Source organism: Sinohyriopsis cumingii, chromosome 11, assembly GCF_028554795.1.
Source record: "Sinohyriopsis cumingii isolate HCF-2022 chromosome 11, ASM2855479v2, whole genome shotgun sequence".
NCBI classification, from domain to species: Eukaryota; Metazoa; Mollusca; class Bivalvia; order Unionida; family Unionidae; genus Sinohyriopsis; species Sinohyriopsis cumingii.
Window position 1 is genome coordinate 90,792,183 of NC_142971.1, and position 13,337 is coordinate 90,805,519.

At 34.4% G+C, this 13,337-nt stretch overlaps 1 protein-coding gene across 1 annotated transcript in view; it reads right to left on the reverse strand.

Moving 5' to 3' along the window:
- Positions 1-13,337, reverse strand: part of LOC149788976 (plasma membrane calcium-transporting ATPase 2-like) — a 104,254-nt gene that overhangs the window by 57,931 nt on the left and 32,986 nt on the right. The window contains exons 8-10 of the mRNA XM_089973573.1: positions 11,555-11,793; positions 7,292-7,434; positions 2,256-2,377 (exon numbers count right to left, since the gene is read on the reverse strand). Of these exons, the coding sequence (XP_089829699.1) occupies positions 2,256-2,377; positions 7,292-7,434; positions 11,555-11,793 (504 nt within the window). The remainder of the gene's footprint in view (positions 1-2,255; positions 2,378-7,291; positions 7,435-11,554; positions 11,794-13,337) is intronic.

The following is a 13,337-nucleotide window of genomic DNA, read 5'->3' on the forward strand; positions in this document are numbered from 1 at the left end:
TCAAAACAGACAGAATCACAAAATCCCCATCTTGTTTTTTTATATATATAAAAAAGCCCCATTTTTAAAAACAAAAATTACCTCTCTGTAAGAAAAACAACTGTACTATTACTGGTGTTTACAATGAATTTATGCTGTCACAGATATAATACTGAGATCTAGCAGAAGCATGCAATTATTTTGTTTCAACCTGCCACCCCATTCTTTGGGATTCATTTTTCATTTTTTATCTTACTCTTCAATCAATAATAAATAACCAAATTGTATATACTTGTATGTATGTCTCTCTCTGCAGACAGCTTAAGCTCTCAAACTTGGTTCATGATAAACACTTTGCACCAAACACCACTGGCATTTTATTATTATTAGCAGCACTCTCATCAATAAAATAAAAAAAGCAAAAATAATAAATTGGTTCTACAAAAGATTACTGCCTCCTCACTTAAATCCCTCATAAAATTAGATCATCATCAGCTCTTAAACAGGTCATAAAACCAATCTGCCAATTTCAATACGCCCAGATCAAATCAATAAAACTCAATACCATTGTGTACTAATACAACTCTCTTGCACTTGCAAACACTTTAATCTCACTATCAGTAGAAACGGTGCCTAAATAAAATTCATATCACTAAGATTTCAATACAGAAAAATTTGTTCCCTAATAAAGATAAAGGAGAGATTCAGCACCATGACAAACTATTTTTATTACTAACTGACAGCCTACCTAAGATTGTGAAACCTAGGCCAGCTAATATTATGTGTGGAAATAGGTGTCCCACTGTGAACAATAGAGCAGGTTGATCAAACTCACCGTGATAAAAAAAGATGGCTTTTGTGAGAGGCGTTTGACAAATGAGAAATTAAGCTTATTGGGGCTACTGTTAGTAACACATAAACTGAAACTTCTTCTACCTTTACAAATAAAATCTATACATCAAAAATAATGCTTGAAATATCCACTCTTCTACAAGTTATAATTAAAATACTGCTTGATTGTGTCGATAAACATGAATTGTATTGTATTTAACCCTACCGGTAATATAAATATGAATTGTGATGTATTTTACCTTAAATGACTCCTGACCCTAATGAATAGGGATTTAATTTGTATCACTACTGAGAGGTTTACTTTTTTTCACTGATAGCTTTAATTCAATGTCTTAAAACAACAATAAAAATTATGCATAGTTTCTTACTGAATTTATTTTGTCAAAATTGGCCATAATATCTTGCTCACAATTAATAAACTCATTGATGTGAGTTCTCCAGACTCCCATTTCTGCTGTGACTAAAGTTTATTCCACACAGTATCATGACTTTTATCCTATTTGTAACTCAGTAAATTTTCAGATCAGCATTATTAAACATAGCTAAGGGGCCCCGAGTGGCCGAGTGGTCTAAAGCGCTCTCCATTACGGATCACTGCCATCTCTGTCTGCATGGGTTCAAGTCTCGGATTCGGCTAATGTGGGTATGTGAGAAAGCTTGCCAGTAACTTCTCGTGGGTTGGTGGTTCTTTCCGGGGTTTTCCCAGGTTCTTCCTCCACCATTAATACTGGCCGCCATGTATAGCCTATCATGTGCTGAAAAATGGTGTTAAACCCTACAACAACAATAAAACATAGCTAAAAGTACCTAATTAAGTTCACATGAAGTATTTAAAACGAATTAGGTACTTTTATCTACATTTAATGACACTGATCTGAAAATTTACAGAGTTACCAACAGGAAAAATTCAAGATGCTATGTGGAATGAATTACACACAGCTACTTTTTCCACTTTCCTGCAAATGAACTGCTTTGACCCTCACCCTTAGGATGAAACCACCCTTCTTTTGAACTTGACAATGTGATACCTTTGAGTTAGAATGACAGCGTGACTGGAGTACAGTGAGTACAAGCAAGATGTAAAATGTGTACACATTAATTTGCACAATGTGCCATCTAAACAATGCTGTGTTCATCAAACAAAAGTTTAATCTGCATACTAATGATATGCTTTAGTGACTGCTTAAGGTAGGGAGATACCACTGCAAGTGACTGTTACACACAGGACATGTATATTGGACATTTGCCATGCGAATTCATAATGGTCATTAAGACAAAGTGACTGATATGTACAGGTGACCATTAGGACAGGTTTGACTGTATGTGTGTATAAAAACACACACACATGTATGCACACACACCAAGAGGAATTCACAGGAACATAATACTAATGTACTTGCACTCCGAAAAGGTAGAACTCGTACCTCTTGTCGTACAGGATCCTCTATCCCCACGATACAAATACAGGTGAGTTCTCGTACGATATTATCCTCATTATCCCAGTCTGGTTCCTCATCAAAGTGGACTTGATTAATTTCATTTGTACCTGCAACAGCCAAATATGCACAATTCTGAATGTATATTTACATACGTAGTGATACAATGCATTTCTTATGAGACAAAATGAAGGTTATACAAATGTCATATAGATAATATAGATCAAAATGACCTACTTAGGCAGAGGTGCTGTACTTTGAGAGAGGTTTTCCCTAAACAAAACCAAAATAAAACATGATAAAATACATGTCACAGAGATATAAAATTATAATAACCAAGGTATCCAAATATATTTCAAAGTTGTTTAACATTATTCTACAATTTCTCTTTTTTTAAAAATAGTTATTTTCATTATGTGATAAACAGAATCTAACAGCAGTGCTCATTTCAAATGAAATTTATGAAAAGAGTCAAAGATTTTCAGTCTTTTACTGGCCATGAAACAAACATCAATGTTGTTGTTGTAGGGTTTAACACCATTTTTCAGCACACGATAGGCTATACATGGCAGCCAGTATTAATGGTGGAGGAAGAACCCAGGAAAACCCCGGAAAGAACCACCGACCCACGAGAAGCTACTGACAAGCTTTCTCACATACCCACATTGGCTGAATCTGAGACTCGAACCCACGCAGACAGAGGTGAGATGGCAGTGATCCATAACGGAGAGTGCTTTAGACCACTCGGCCACTCAGGGCCCCTAAACATCAATGTAAAAAGTCTCTATTTATGACTGGCATGGGCAGGTATATAGCTGAACTAAAGTCTAACCCCAGTTTAGTGATGAGCATGTATGTAGCCATGCATGTAGACTTACACATACTCAAGCACACAGATCAATGCAGGCACGGACATAAAAATCAGAGTCAGATCTACATTTTGGGATAAAGCAGATACTTTTTTAAACCCTCATTAGGATCTTGTAAAGCAAAATGCAAACTAATCTCATTTTACAATTGAAAAGGTTGCTTCGTTCATGGTTTCCATGCTTTTCTAAATATTAATTTCCAAGTCTTTTCCAGGATGAAATTAATTTTTTTCAAGGTTAACATATGACCATTACTGAATGGAATTAAAGAACATTTTGGATAAACATGTATTTTCCAAATCTGAAGATTTTTCTCTTTCAATATTCCAAAACATATATGTCAGAAAAGATGATCATGTACAAAACCACAAAATGAGTCACATGAAACAAATCTGGCTACATTCCTATAAATTGGCATTTAAAGCCATTTCAATGTACAGAATACAAATTCCAACTTTACTTTGCTGACCTGCATTATGCTTCTACAAGGAAACAACATAATGAACATAAATTATTTTGTTTCCTTTCAAACCTTTAATTCTAAAGAATTCTAGAGCAAAATGTGTGCATGTTATACAAAGTAAACTTTTCCTGTCACAGTATGACCCCCCAAAAATGCAAAGTATTAGAATCTTATCTTGTAACAAAAAAAGTTTAACCCTGAATTTATGTGTGCCAATAAAATCTCAAGCTTTTTCAACCAACCTAAACTTCTTAAGACGATTTGGTTAAAAATTCCATCATTTAAAGACATTTATAAAAGGGTTGATTTAAATTTTTACAAAAGACCTTCAAAATTATATATTGCTGTATAAACAAGGAATGAATTTTCTGTAAAATCAACTTTTCTTCTTGTAGTTCACTAAAGCAGTCCAAAACCTGTATTGATACATGGGCTCTTATTGCTTCTTAATATATAATAAAAGGGAGGACAATTTTCCATTCCTCCTGCATTCTATTTAAGATCTGAAAGCTTCAAGCTCAATGTTACTGTGTAATAGTTTCGCACCGAAGTTCAGCTCAGTGATTAAAAAAAATTCTAATCTGGGTTTTCTTCTGAATATTCCAACCCCATTTTTCACATCTGGACAATTAGGATGGAGTGTGGGTTCAGAGCAATTACATATAACAAATTTGGAATCTGGGGCCACTGTAAGATTGCTTACCAGGGGGCCTAGCAAATTTAAACTATGTTATACTGATTTATACCTGCATGAAATCGATAGGAAAATTATTTATTTTCTCAAAAATGGCAAGTATTATAATCGCATACATGCCAATCCCTGGTGAGGAAAAAGTGTTATCCAAGTGGACAAAAAAGAGTAAACTGAGCAGAAAAAGAGTAATCCACATATATCATGATACAAATTCAATGAGCATATATACAAAATGATGTATTTATCCCTCTGGAATTTTAACATCAATTACTGCTTCAAGTTTTCGTATATAACACTTTGAGCTTTAGAAAGCAAATGACTCTCAATTTCAAAACACTTTGTACCAGCTGAGATTATGAATGTTTTACACACCAGTAAAGCACTAAGTGCTGGGTTAGACAGCCTGTGTCTGAATTCAGTTTTATTTTTGTGAACAATCTCTCACAGTCAGCATTAGAATGGTAAAGAACCAATATTCCTTTCATAACTTGACAAAGAAGAGGAAATTTATATCTTACAGTTATTGGGTCTTTTAGCTGGGAAATAAGATGACAAAATCAACTCTATCCGTATGAAGTACATTGTCAGGTAGAGTGGAGTGCCAACTTGATACTTTAGGAGTTCTTTTAATTTATCAGCAGCTTTTTCTATAGTTTGAAAAATGCCTCCATCATTGTATATATCAGGTTGTCTCTGTCATATGATGCACCCACCATATGACAGAGACAGCCTAATATATACGATGATGGAGACATTTTTCAAACTATAGAATTCAACTCCTTTATGAATTCCAGTCATCACTGTTGCAGTATCAGCTTAAAATCCCATACAATTATGTCAACTTAAGTTTATTCAAAGTATTATCAAGCAAATAAATAAAATGTTTTCTCCAGTGGAATCTACTGTTAAATCTGGTAATGAAAGAAAAGCTCTCTGACTTTGCCCTTTTCATTGTCAAAGTCTCTTACACAGACTGGTTACAACTTTTTGTCACAATCACTACTCCTGTCTGTTGCAATACTAAACAGCCCAATTTTCATGGCTTCTGCAATTGTAAGTGAAGTATCTTCTGCTAAACACCTAACAATATTAGATGATTTTGTTCTTGCACATGCATATTTTCTGCAATTTTGGAATCAGGAAGCATTCGTTTGAACAAAGGACCAATGTAGTCTTCTACCGATAGAGGTGTCCGTGTTTTATTAAGAACTCAGTAGATAATGCATCTGCATTTATAAAATTCGTGTCCACAATTTAGTTCTGCTGTACAAAAAGAAGTTACCTCAGTACTGAAGTTAGTAAACGAGCTAATTCAAAATTTTTGTTTTACCACCATGACCAGTATTAAAATCCTTTCCATGCAGCCTGCAAGGGGCATGAAGATCTCTAGAATGGAACGCTGTATTGTGTAGTTCATGTATTCATCTCTGAATCGGTTTTTTGTCTTTTCCTAATCCATATGCGAAATTATTTGAAAAATATTTTTGCTCTAACATGCATCAACTAAAATAAATCTGACTTGACTTTTAGTACCAAATACCTACAGAACAGTTCTGTTCTAAATTAGAACAAAGAATCTGCTAGCAAAGATTAAAAGTTAGAAAACCAGTCTGTTCTCTCATAACTAAGCCATACAGCTGCTATAAATAGAAATGGAGGTCAAAAGTTGAAAGCAGAAACCAGCATGTTTCTTGAAGTAGGATAAGTGTTATAAATAGAACATAATACTGTTAGGAAAGTACATGCAAGTCTTCGGACAAGCATACTTTTATGTCGTAGTTACATAGAAGCTGTCTTTTCTAGAATACGATCTGTGGGTTTAACAGGATGTTAGTAAAAATGAGAAAACAAATTAATTATTTTGGAGGGGGATAAAATGAAAACACGTAATCCGAACAGTTATGCCTAATGCGTAATTTGGTGATAAAAAGTGTAATGATTATGCCAAAAGCACTAATGGTTGGCATGTATGTAATCATTGGCTTTAATCCGCTGACAGACTAGACAAAACTTGGCAGAGATGAAGCCTGACCCAGTACTCGCCATATGCGTCAACAGATACGCAGATATAAATCGATTTAACAACATTTAAGTTTGCTAGCCCATCCGCTAAACAGCTATGCTTTAACGCCACCATGTTGGCCTCTATTGATGCTAGACTGGTTTTCATACATTCCATATAAAAAAAAAGATATGGATATCGAACTGTCTGTGAAAGAAAAAGTCTACTAGACGAATCTAATCCAGTGAGCTTTCGGATTATCTCAACAAATATACTTATGGCAAGCACCCAAATGAACCATACTGCAACCTACTAATATTCTGGTTAGAACTCAATAAATTTAACTCACGATCAGTCCAGTTACGCCTCAATTACATAATTGTTTCGATGGTCAAGTTGTGGAGGAAAAGACTTTTCATAGTCGGGAATTTTTATCATTTCTCCTGACTTTTTCCCCCGATTTCATGGTACCGTAGGAACCTGTTCGTTGCCCTGTATAATTCATGATCATTAGTAATTTCCCATACTAAGAGCATACATATCTCAATAATTCAAAATTTTCGGCAATACCACATTACCTTCATCAGCGACTAATTAGTCGCTGATGAAGGCAGTGGGATGTTGCAAATTTTTTAAATGCTTAAGATAAGTATGTTCTGAGTATGGGAAATTACCAATGATCATAATCTCTTTTTAGTCTGCAATTAGAATATATAGCATATCATGGGCATGGGCAACAAAGTTAATGATTAAATCATGAAATACAGTTTGCTTTCTTTCCAATATTTTATTGCAGGTAACCCAAGTAAAACACTGGAAGAGGACTCTGCCCTGTAAAACAAAGGTACATGCAGTGGTCTTAGAACATGCAGAGAAAGAGCAAGAACTAAAATGAGCATTTGGGATCTTGATGAGTAGGTGAACAGACATGTGATCAAGGATGACACTTTTTCCTCTCGCTTCTTAAGGTGTAACAGTATATCAATAACAGAATACCTCTGACATAATCTTTATAGGCCAGACATATGGTTCTCAAGCCATTGCTGGCCATGGGCTCAATTACAGTGTTCACAACCTGCTCCTGCTTTTCAATGGAGAATGGAATCGGGTTCCCTCTACAGTCCAAAATATAGCTGCAACTGGAAAAGAAAGTAAAATATTTGTTACTTTAATTCAGGAAGAATATGGGATTACATGTGACTGATGTGAACTGACCTTTATATTACTGAGGAAATCCCCATCAACATCAAATGTTCACAGCAAGTCTTAACAAGAGACTATCCTTTTGTCTAGCATGCACTTTATCTGGCTAGAAAGTAAAACCAAAAACTTAAAACATTGAGCTGAATCTAAAAAAACTTTAACACTGACCTTAATCAAGGTTGTTGATGGATATACAAACACATGGATGCCAAAGTGATTGCTATTTTGCGCTTCTGCTACGGCAGGATAGAAAGGCCCAAGTAGGCTTGACATTATTCACCTAGATATCTGCCTAAATGCTAAATGTAAGAGAAGATGGCAAAGAATCTGAGCCAATGCAATGCATTCTGTCAATTTATTCCAACACTGTTGATCAAATATGTTGAGAAAACAAGAGCTTCAAAACTACCATAGTTTTGTATCTTCATCCATCTTGGATGGCATTATCAGCACAATCTGTCCAATATTAATAGGTGTTTATATGTCATAATGTTTTGAGTCAAAGTTGGTAAAATTCTGACAATTGGCTTTTTGAGACAAAGTTGTTGCAATGTTTTTATATCTTTAGTAATGGCAGTCGTATTTGAGAAAGGATTGGTATCCTTTATAAAAAGCTGAAAATTCTTCGAATCAAGGTGACATATAAAATTTAATTAAACTCTTTTAAGTGACTTTTGAGAATAAGTAGTTTCAAGGTTTGTCTATTTCCATTCATAATGGCCATATCTGATGGCTTATTGGCATTATTTATATGCAACTGAAAGCTCTTTATGCAATTATAGTTTCTGTCACATTTGATCCAATTTGGTATTAAAAAAATGTAAGCAAAACATTTAGTGGTTCTTTTATAATTCATGGCAGATCAGCATCATTTCTGCAAATCTGAAAGCACTTTAGCGCAGGACACTTTCAATCAAAACTGCTCAAATATTCTGAATAATAATGGTTTTTGAGAAGTTGTCAAAGATTTTCTAATATTTGCTGGTGATTGGCAGTATCTGAGCAAACCTGAAATAACTTCAAGCAAAAATACTTTCCTTTAAATTAAACCAAACTTTGTTGTGCAATTAGAGACAAGAAGGTGTTGAAAGTTTTATTTCTGTTTTTAGTAACAGCAGCCATAGCTTAATTTGGACTAGCATCATTTGTATAAATATGAAGGCCTTTGATGCCAAGAAGCTCTTTTCTAAATTTGCTCAGTCATTTTAAGTGTTTTATCCTCTTGTATTTAGTAATGGGTACCATATCTGATGTTGGATAGATATCATTTATATAAATACATTGCAGAATACTGTCAACTTTGAATCCTGTTCATCAACCCTTGAGAAGTTGTGTAAAGGTTTTACTATTGTTAGTAATGTTGGCCATTTTTGATTGCAGAACAGCTGAATTTTTACAAATCTTACAGTTTTTTTAAATACCAGATGGTTTCCATTACAGTTGGTCAAATTCTGCTGAGTGGTTTTTGAGTAGTTGTTTAAGGCTGTTTCTATTTTTAGTAACATTAATGCCACATTAGTGTGTAACTGATCATGTAGCTTTCTGGACAGTGTTTGTGGGAAGAGATCAAACACGTGTACCACATGTGCTCCATTCTAGTCCCTCACCCTTTTTTCAGGGTTTTAAATGGCTAATTTGTCTTTGACCCTTCTTTTAAGTCAAGTATTCTGCAAGCCAGATCAGTCTAAAGGGTGACTTATCGACAAGTCAAATAAAAAAGCCGAACTAGATGGATGGGAAAAACAAAGACAAAACCAGTGTAAAATACACCATAGGCTCAAAGAAAATATGTGCATTTACAGTCAGCTGACCATCCCCGTTTTTTGTTGCCAACTCAAGAATTTTTTTCCCAGGGTTAAAATAAACCAGTAAAAAAGTAAAAAAATTCCTGAAAATTAATTTATGCATCTAAGTGAGCTGGTTTAGTCCAGTACCTGAAGTGCTTACATACCTGCCAACCCCAGGGTACAAAAATACTGATTGCTTATGACAAACAAATTCTGGAACAAATACTGATTTTTAAAACTTACGCATATGTAACTATTTACAACTTCTGCAACCATCAGTAAAGTACAACAGTAACTTAATTATTTCATGTCAAAGTTACATGTGTTGCATTCTTGCACCTCCTGAATGGGCACAAGTGTTCTATTCACAAATAAACTGACAACTTACATTTTGTCCATCTTTGTGTCATCAAATCATAGAAATCCATAATGCTTGACAGTTTGAATCCATTTATATGGTAAATCTGTGAATTCTACTACAAGGTCACATACCAGTATAAAAATAGTTCAGAAAGATCGAATTAAAATATCCCGTAATACATTATTTCCACACATCTTACAAAAAAGTAAAACAATGAAAGCCAAGTCCAAACCTTTTTTATTCACAGTACCTGATAAAAATTGTTGTCAAAAGTCATCTGGTACAAAGCCCAAGAATTCATCCCCACTATTTGAGTGAGCAAGTAAAATTCTTAAAAAATCCTCCATTGTCATCTGATCATTGTAAATATCATTCTACTCTGATTCCTAGTCTTTACAGTCATATGCGGCAGATTATGTGAAGTCTGAGGTTTTGATCTGTGACACTAATAATGGATACAACTTATCAGGTGTCATTTGTGTGGCAAGATCACCGAGTTCTAAAAACAAGTTTTCACAATGAACAAGTATCAAAAGTGCAGCTTGATCAAAGGGCTGTTTTATGGGAAAACATAGAGGGTGCTAACGGATTCACATCAAACACACACAAGGTGTTGTCAGTACTAAACAAGTATCAAATTCATGGCTCTATCAAAAAGGACTGTCAACTTGAAAACAAGGCCTTTACAAGACAAGGTGCACATGCACTAGCAGAAAAACTGGGAAATATCCCTTGGGAATTAGGTATGGCTTATGAAAAAAGAAAATACAGATCAAATCAAAACTTTCATTGCATTAAACACAGTGTCTATACAGCAAAATACAAATATTAATTCAAATACAGGTTGTTGGGACTGGCATGAAAATGGAAGCAGTATACTTGCTAGTAAACACTGTAAAAAAAAAAACACTGACAGAGACTTCTCTCTCTGTAGTGGATATTTAATTTACTAGGAATATTTTCAAATTATTATAATCCAAATAAATGTAGTTACAAGTACTGTGTGTGTGTGTGTGCATTAAGGGGTTTTCAGTCATATTGCTATGATGTCTGCAGTGTGGCAGTTTTTAGCGATGTTTAGCACTGGGACATCATGCAGCAGACATGTAGCATTATGTCCCACCCAGTCATATTATCCAGACACCAGGGCCAACCAGTCCTAATACAAACCTCTCAATGCTGAGCGCCTAGCAAGGCAGCTGTCAGTACCAAGTTTATAAGTCTTTAGTATGAACCTGCAACCTCCTGCATCCAGACGGACACTCTAACCACTAGGACACTGGAGTGGTCAATTCAAGTACTGCATAACAAATACCATCATGAAACATATAAACAAAGTGCATGCAATATATACATTTCTGAATGGGAATAGTGGCATGAAAACATACAAATATATGAGCTGACAGCAGTATAAATACTACAAACATTTAGAGTTTGTAATATTACCCTTAAAGTTATGAAAGTTATTGTAGTGTTTACTCTGCAAGAATACAGTTTTCATTGAAAATAAACATGGACTTATAAGCACGTATATATGGTACTTTAATAAAGGATTCACTTAGTACTGTTGGCTTTATTGGTTCCATTTTGATATCGAGTGCAAGTGATTCAACATGACTGATGTTTGATTTGTGCTAATACAAGTGGTAGTATTGTTTTCACTACTGAAGCAAACACCATATGTTTTCAGCACAGTTTTATTCTTTTACATTCTTTATTTGGAGTAATTATTAGGTAAATCCACTAAATTAAATACCTACAAATGTGCAAACTTTAAAAGGCAAAACCATGAATTTTAGTACCCATGAAAGTGAATTTGCCTTTTAAAATACCCAACAAAACTGAGACCCATGAAAATGAATGATACAACAATATTTTTAATATGCGTATTCTTACAGGTTAACTTACTTTTTCATTATGATTTCTGAAGCACCTTTGGTAAAAAGGCGGAAGTTTCCACCACGAACAGGTACAACTGTGCTCATTGATTTTCGGACTGAGTTGAAAGTATACACTTTCGTCAATTTCTCCTCAGGATACTCCGCTCTAATGGCTTCATAACTCTGACCCATATCCATGAGAAAGCCAAGTAAAGCACATTCCGTCTTGTTTCCCAATTGCTTGGGTAAACCCCCATCATCTGATTTCTGACAAATGAAAAATAAAATAGACATAATTTAGAGTCTGGAGATTTGGATTTGATACAAATACCACAAATTTAAATCTCTCTTATAAACATGTAGATATACACATTATCTGACCTGGATAGAAAATGACATCTTCATGAAAAACATTCATAGACTGCATATGATTCATACCATCTTCTCAACTGGGTGTGGAGCAGAGATGGTGGCAGTAGTTTTTATGTGAGCACGGTATCTGTGGACAGACCTTTTATAGTATGTTTCAGCAGAAGTTGATGTGATAATTAACTTTAGATAAATAACAAAACAACTTGCTGTAATTTATTTTCATTATCAAAACAGTGAAAGCAATGAGGTGTTATGACAATGAAACTTTATGTTGTATGCATGAGAACTGGAAAGACTTTATTAGTGAATACAAAAAACTGCATGTTTGCCACTGTGCAAACTCGTAAGTGTAGTTGGAAAAAAGTGTTAAATATTTACGTAATCAATGAAAGCATTTTGTTGCCCAATTTTTGTTATTATTAATGAATGTAACATACAGGTAAAACCCATTATAACGCATTGGCAGCATGGTTAACATTTTTTAATATAAGGTGATATCTCTTTTTAGAATCCTAAATAAATGCTCTCAGAAAAGCAAATTAGTCATATCCCCTGCAGATTATATGATTAAGAGGTTAGTTAAAACTGATGACATTGAAAATTTAATGCACATTTTCTATGGGTAGTTTTTCGAAAAATTTTTTAACACGATCATGCTTATATTGCATTGTTATTCTTTGGACCCTTAGCATCGTGTTATAATGGGTTTTACCTGTATTTTGTTAAACTGTCAAACTGGCTGAGTGATTTTCACATCCTTGCTCATTTTGTTTATAGAGGGAATTCAAGTTTATGGCAATTAGCACAATTGCACATCTTGAAGAAAACATAGGAGATAATAATAATAATAATAATAATGAGGACTTTGTATAGCGCCTAATCTTTAGGAGCTCTAAGCACTTACAACATTAGACAACACATATAACATAAAAAACATATAATGATAAGATTAAAAAAACAAACACCATAAAATTAGAAGAAAAAAAAAACATGCTGAAAATATTTAACGAAGGAAACATCAGGTCTTTAAGTTTGTTCTTGCAGTCGAAATAAGTGAGTTTTAAGAGCACTCTTGAATGGGATGGCTGTGTCTTTATGTCTAAGTTCAGTGGGCAATTGATTCCATGTTGCTGGGCCCCAGTATGCAAAAGAACGCTGTCTCTATGACTTTGTCTTCATAGTGGGAATAATGAGTATACGATAATAAATGTCTGCTATGTAATGCAATGCTAAGAACATGAAAATTGATAGGACTGTTTCTCTGGAGTCACATTGCCATCAAGTATTGGAAGCAAATATTGACAAAGTTATGATTGACATACTTAACCATGTTGGGTATTTTTTACCAATTCTAACAAATCTATTTTGCTAAACTCAACCACACTACAACTTGCATCTGTCATGGTACAAATCATTTCGATTCCAGTCATTCCAGTTTT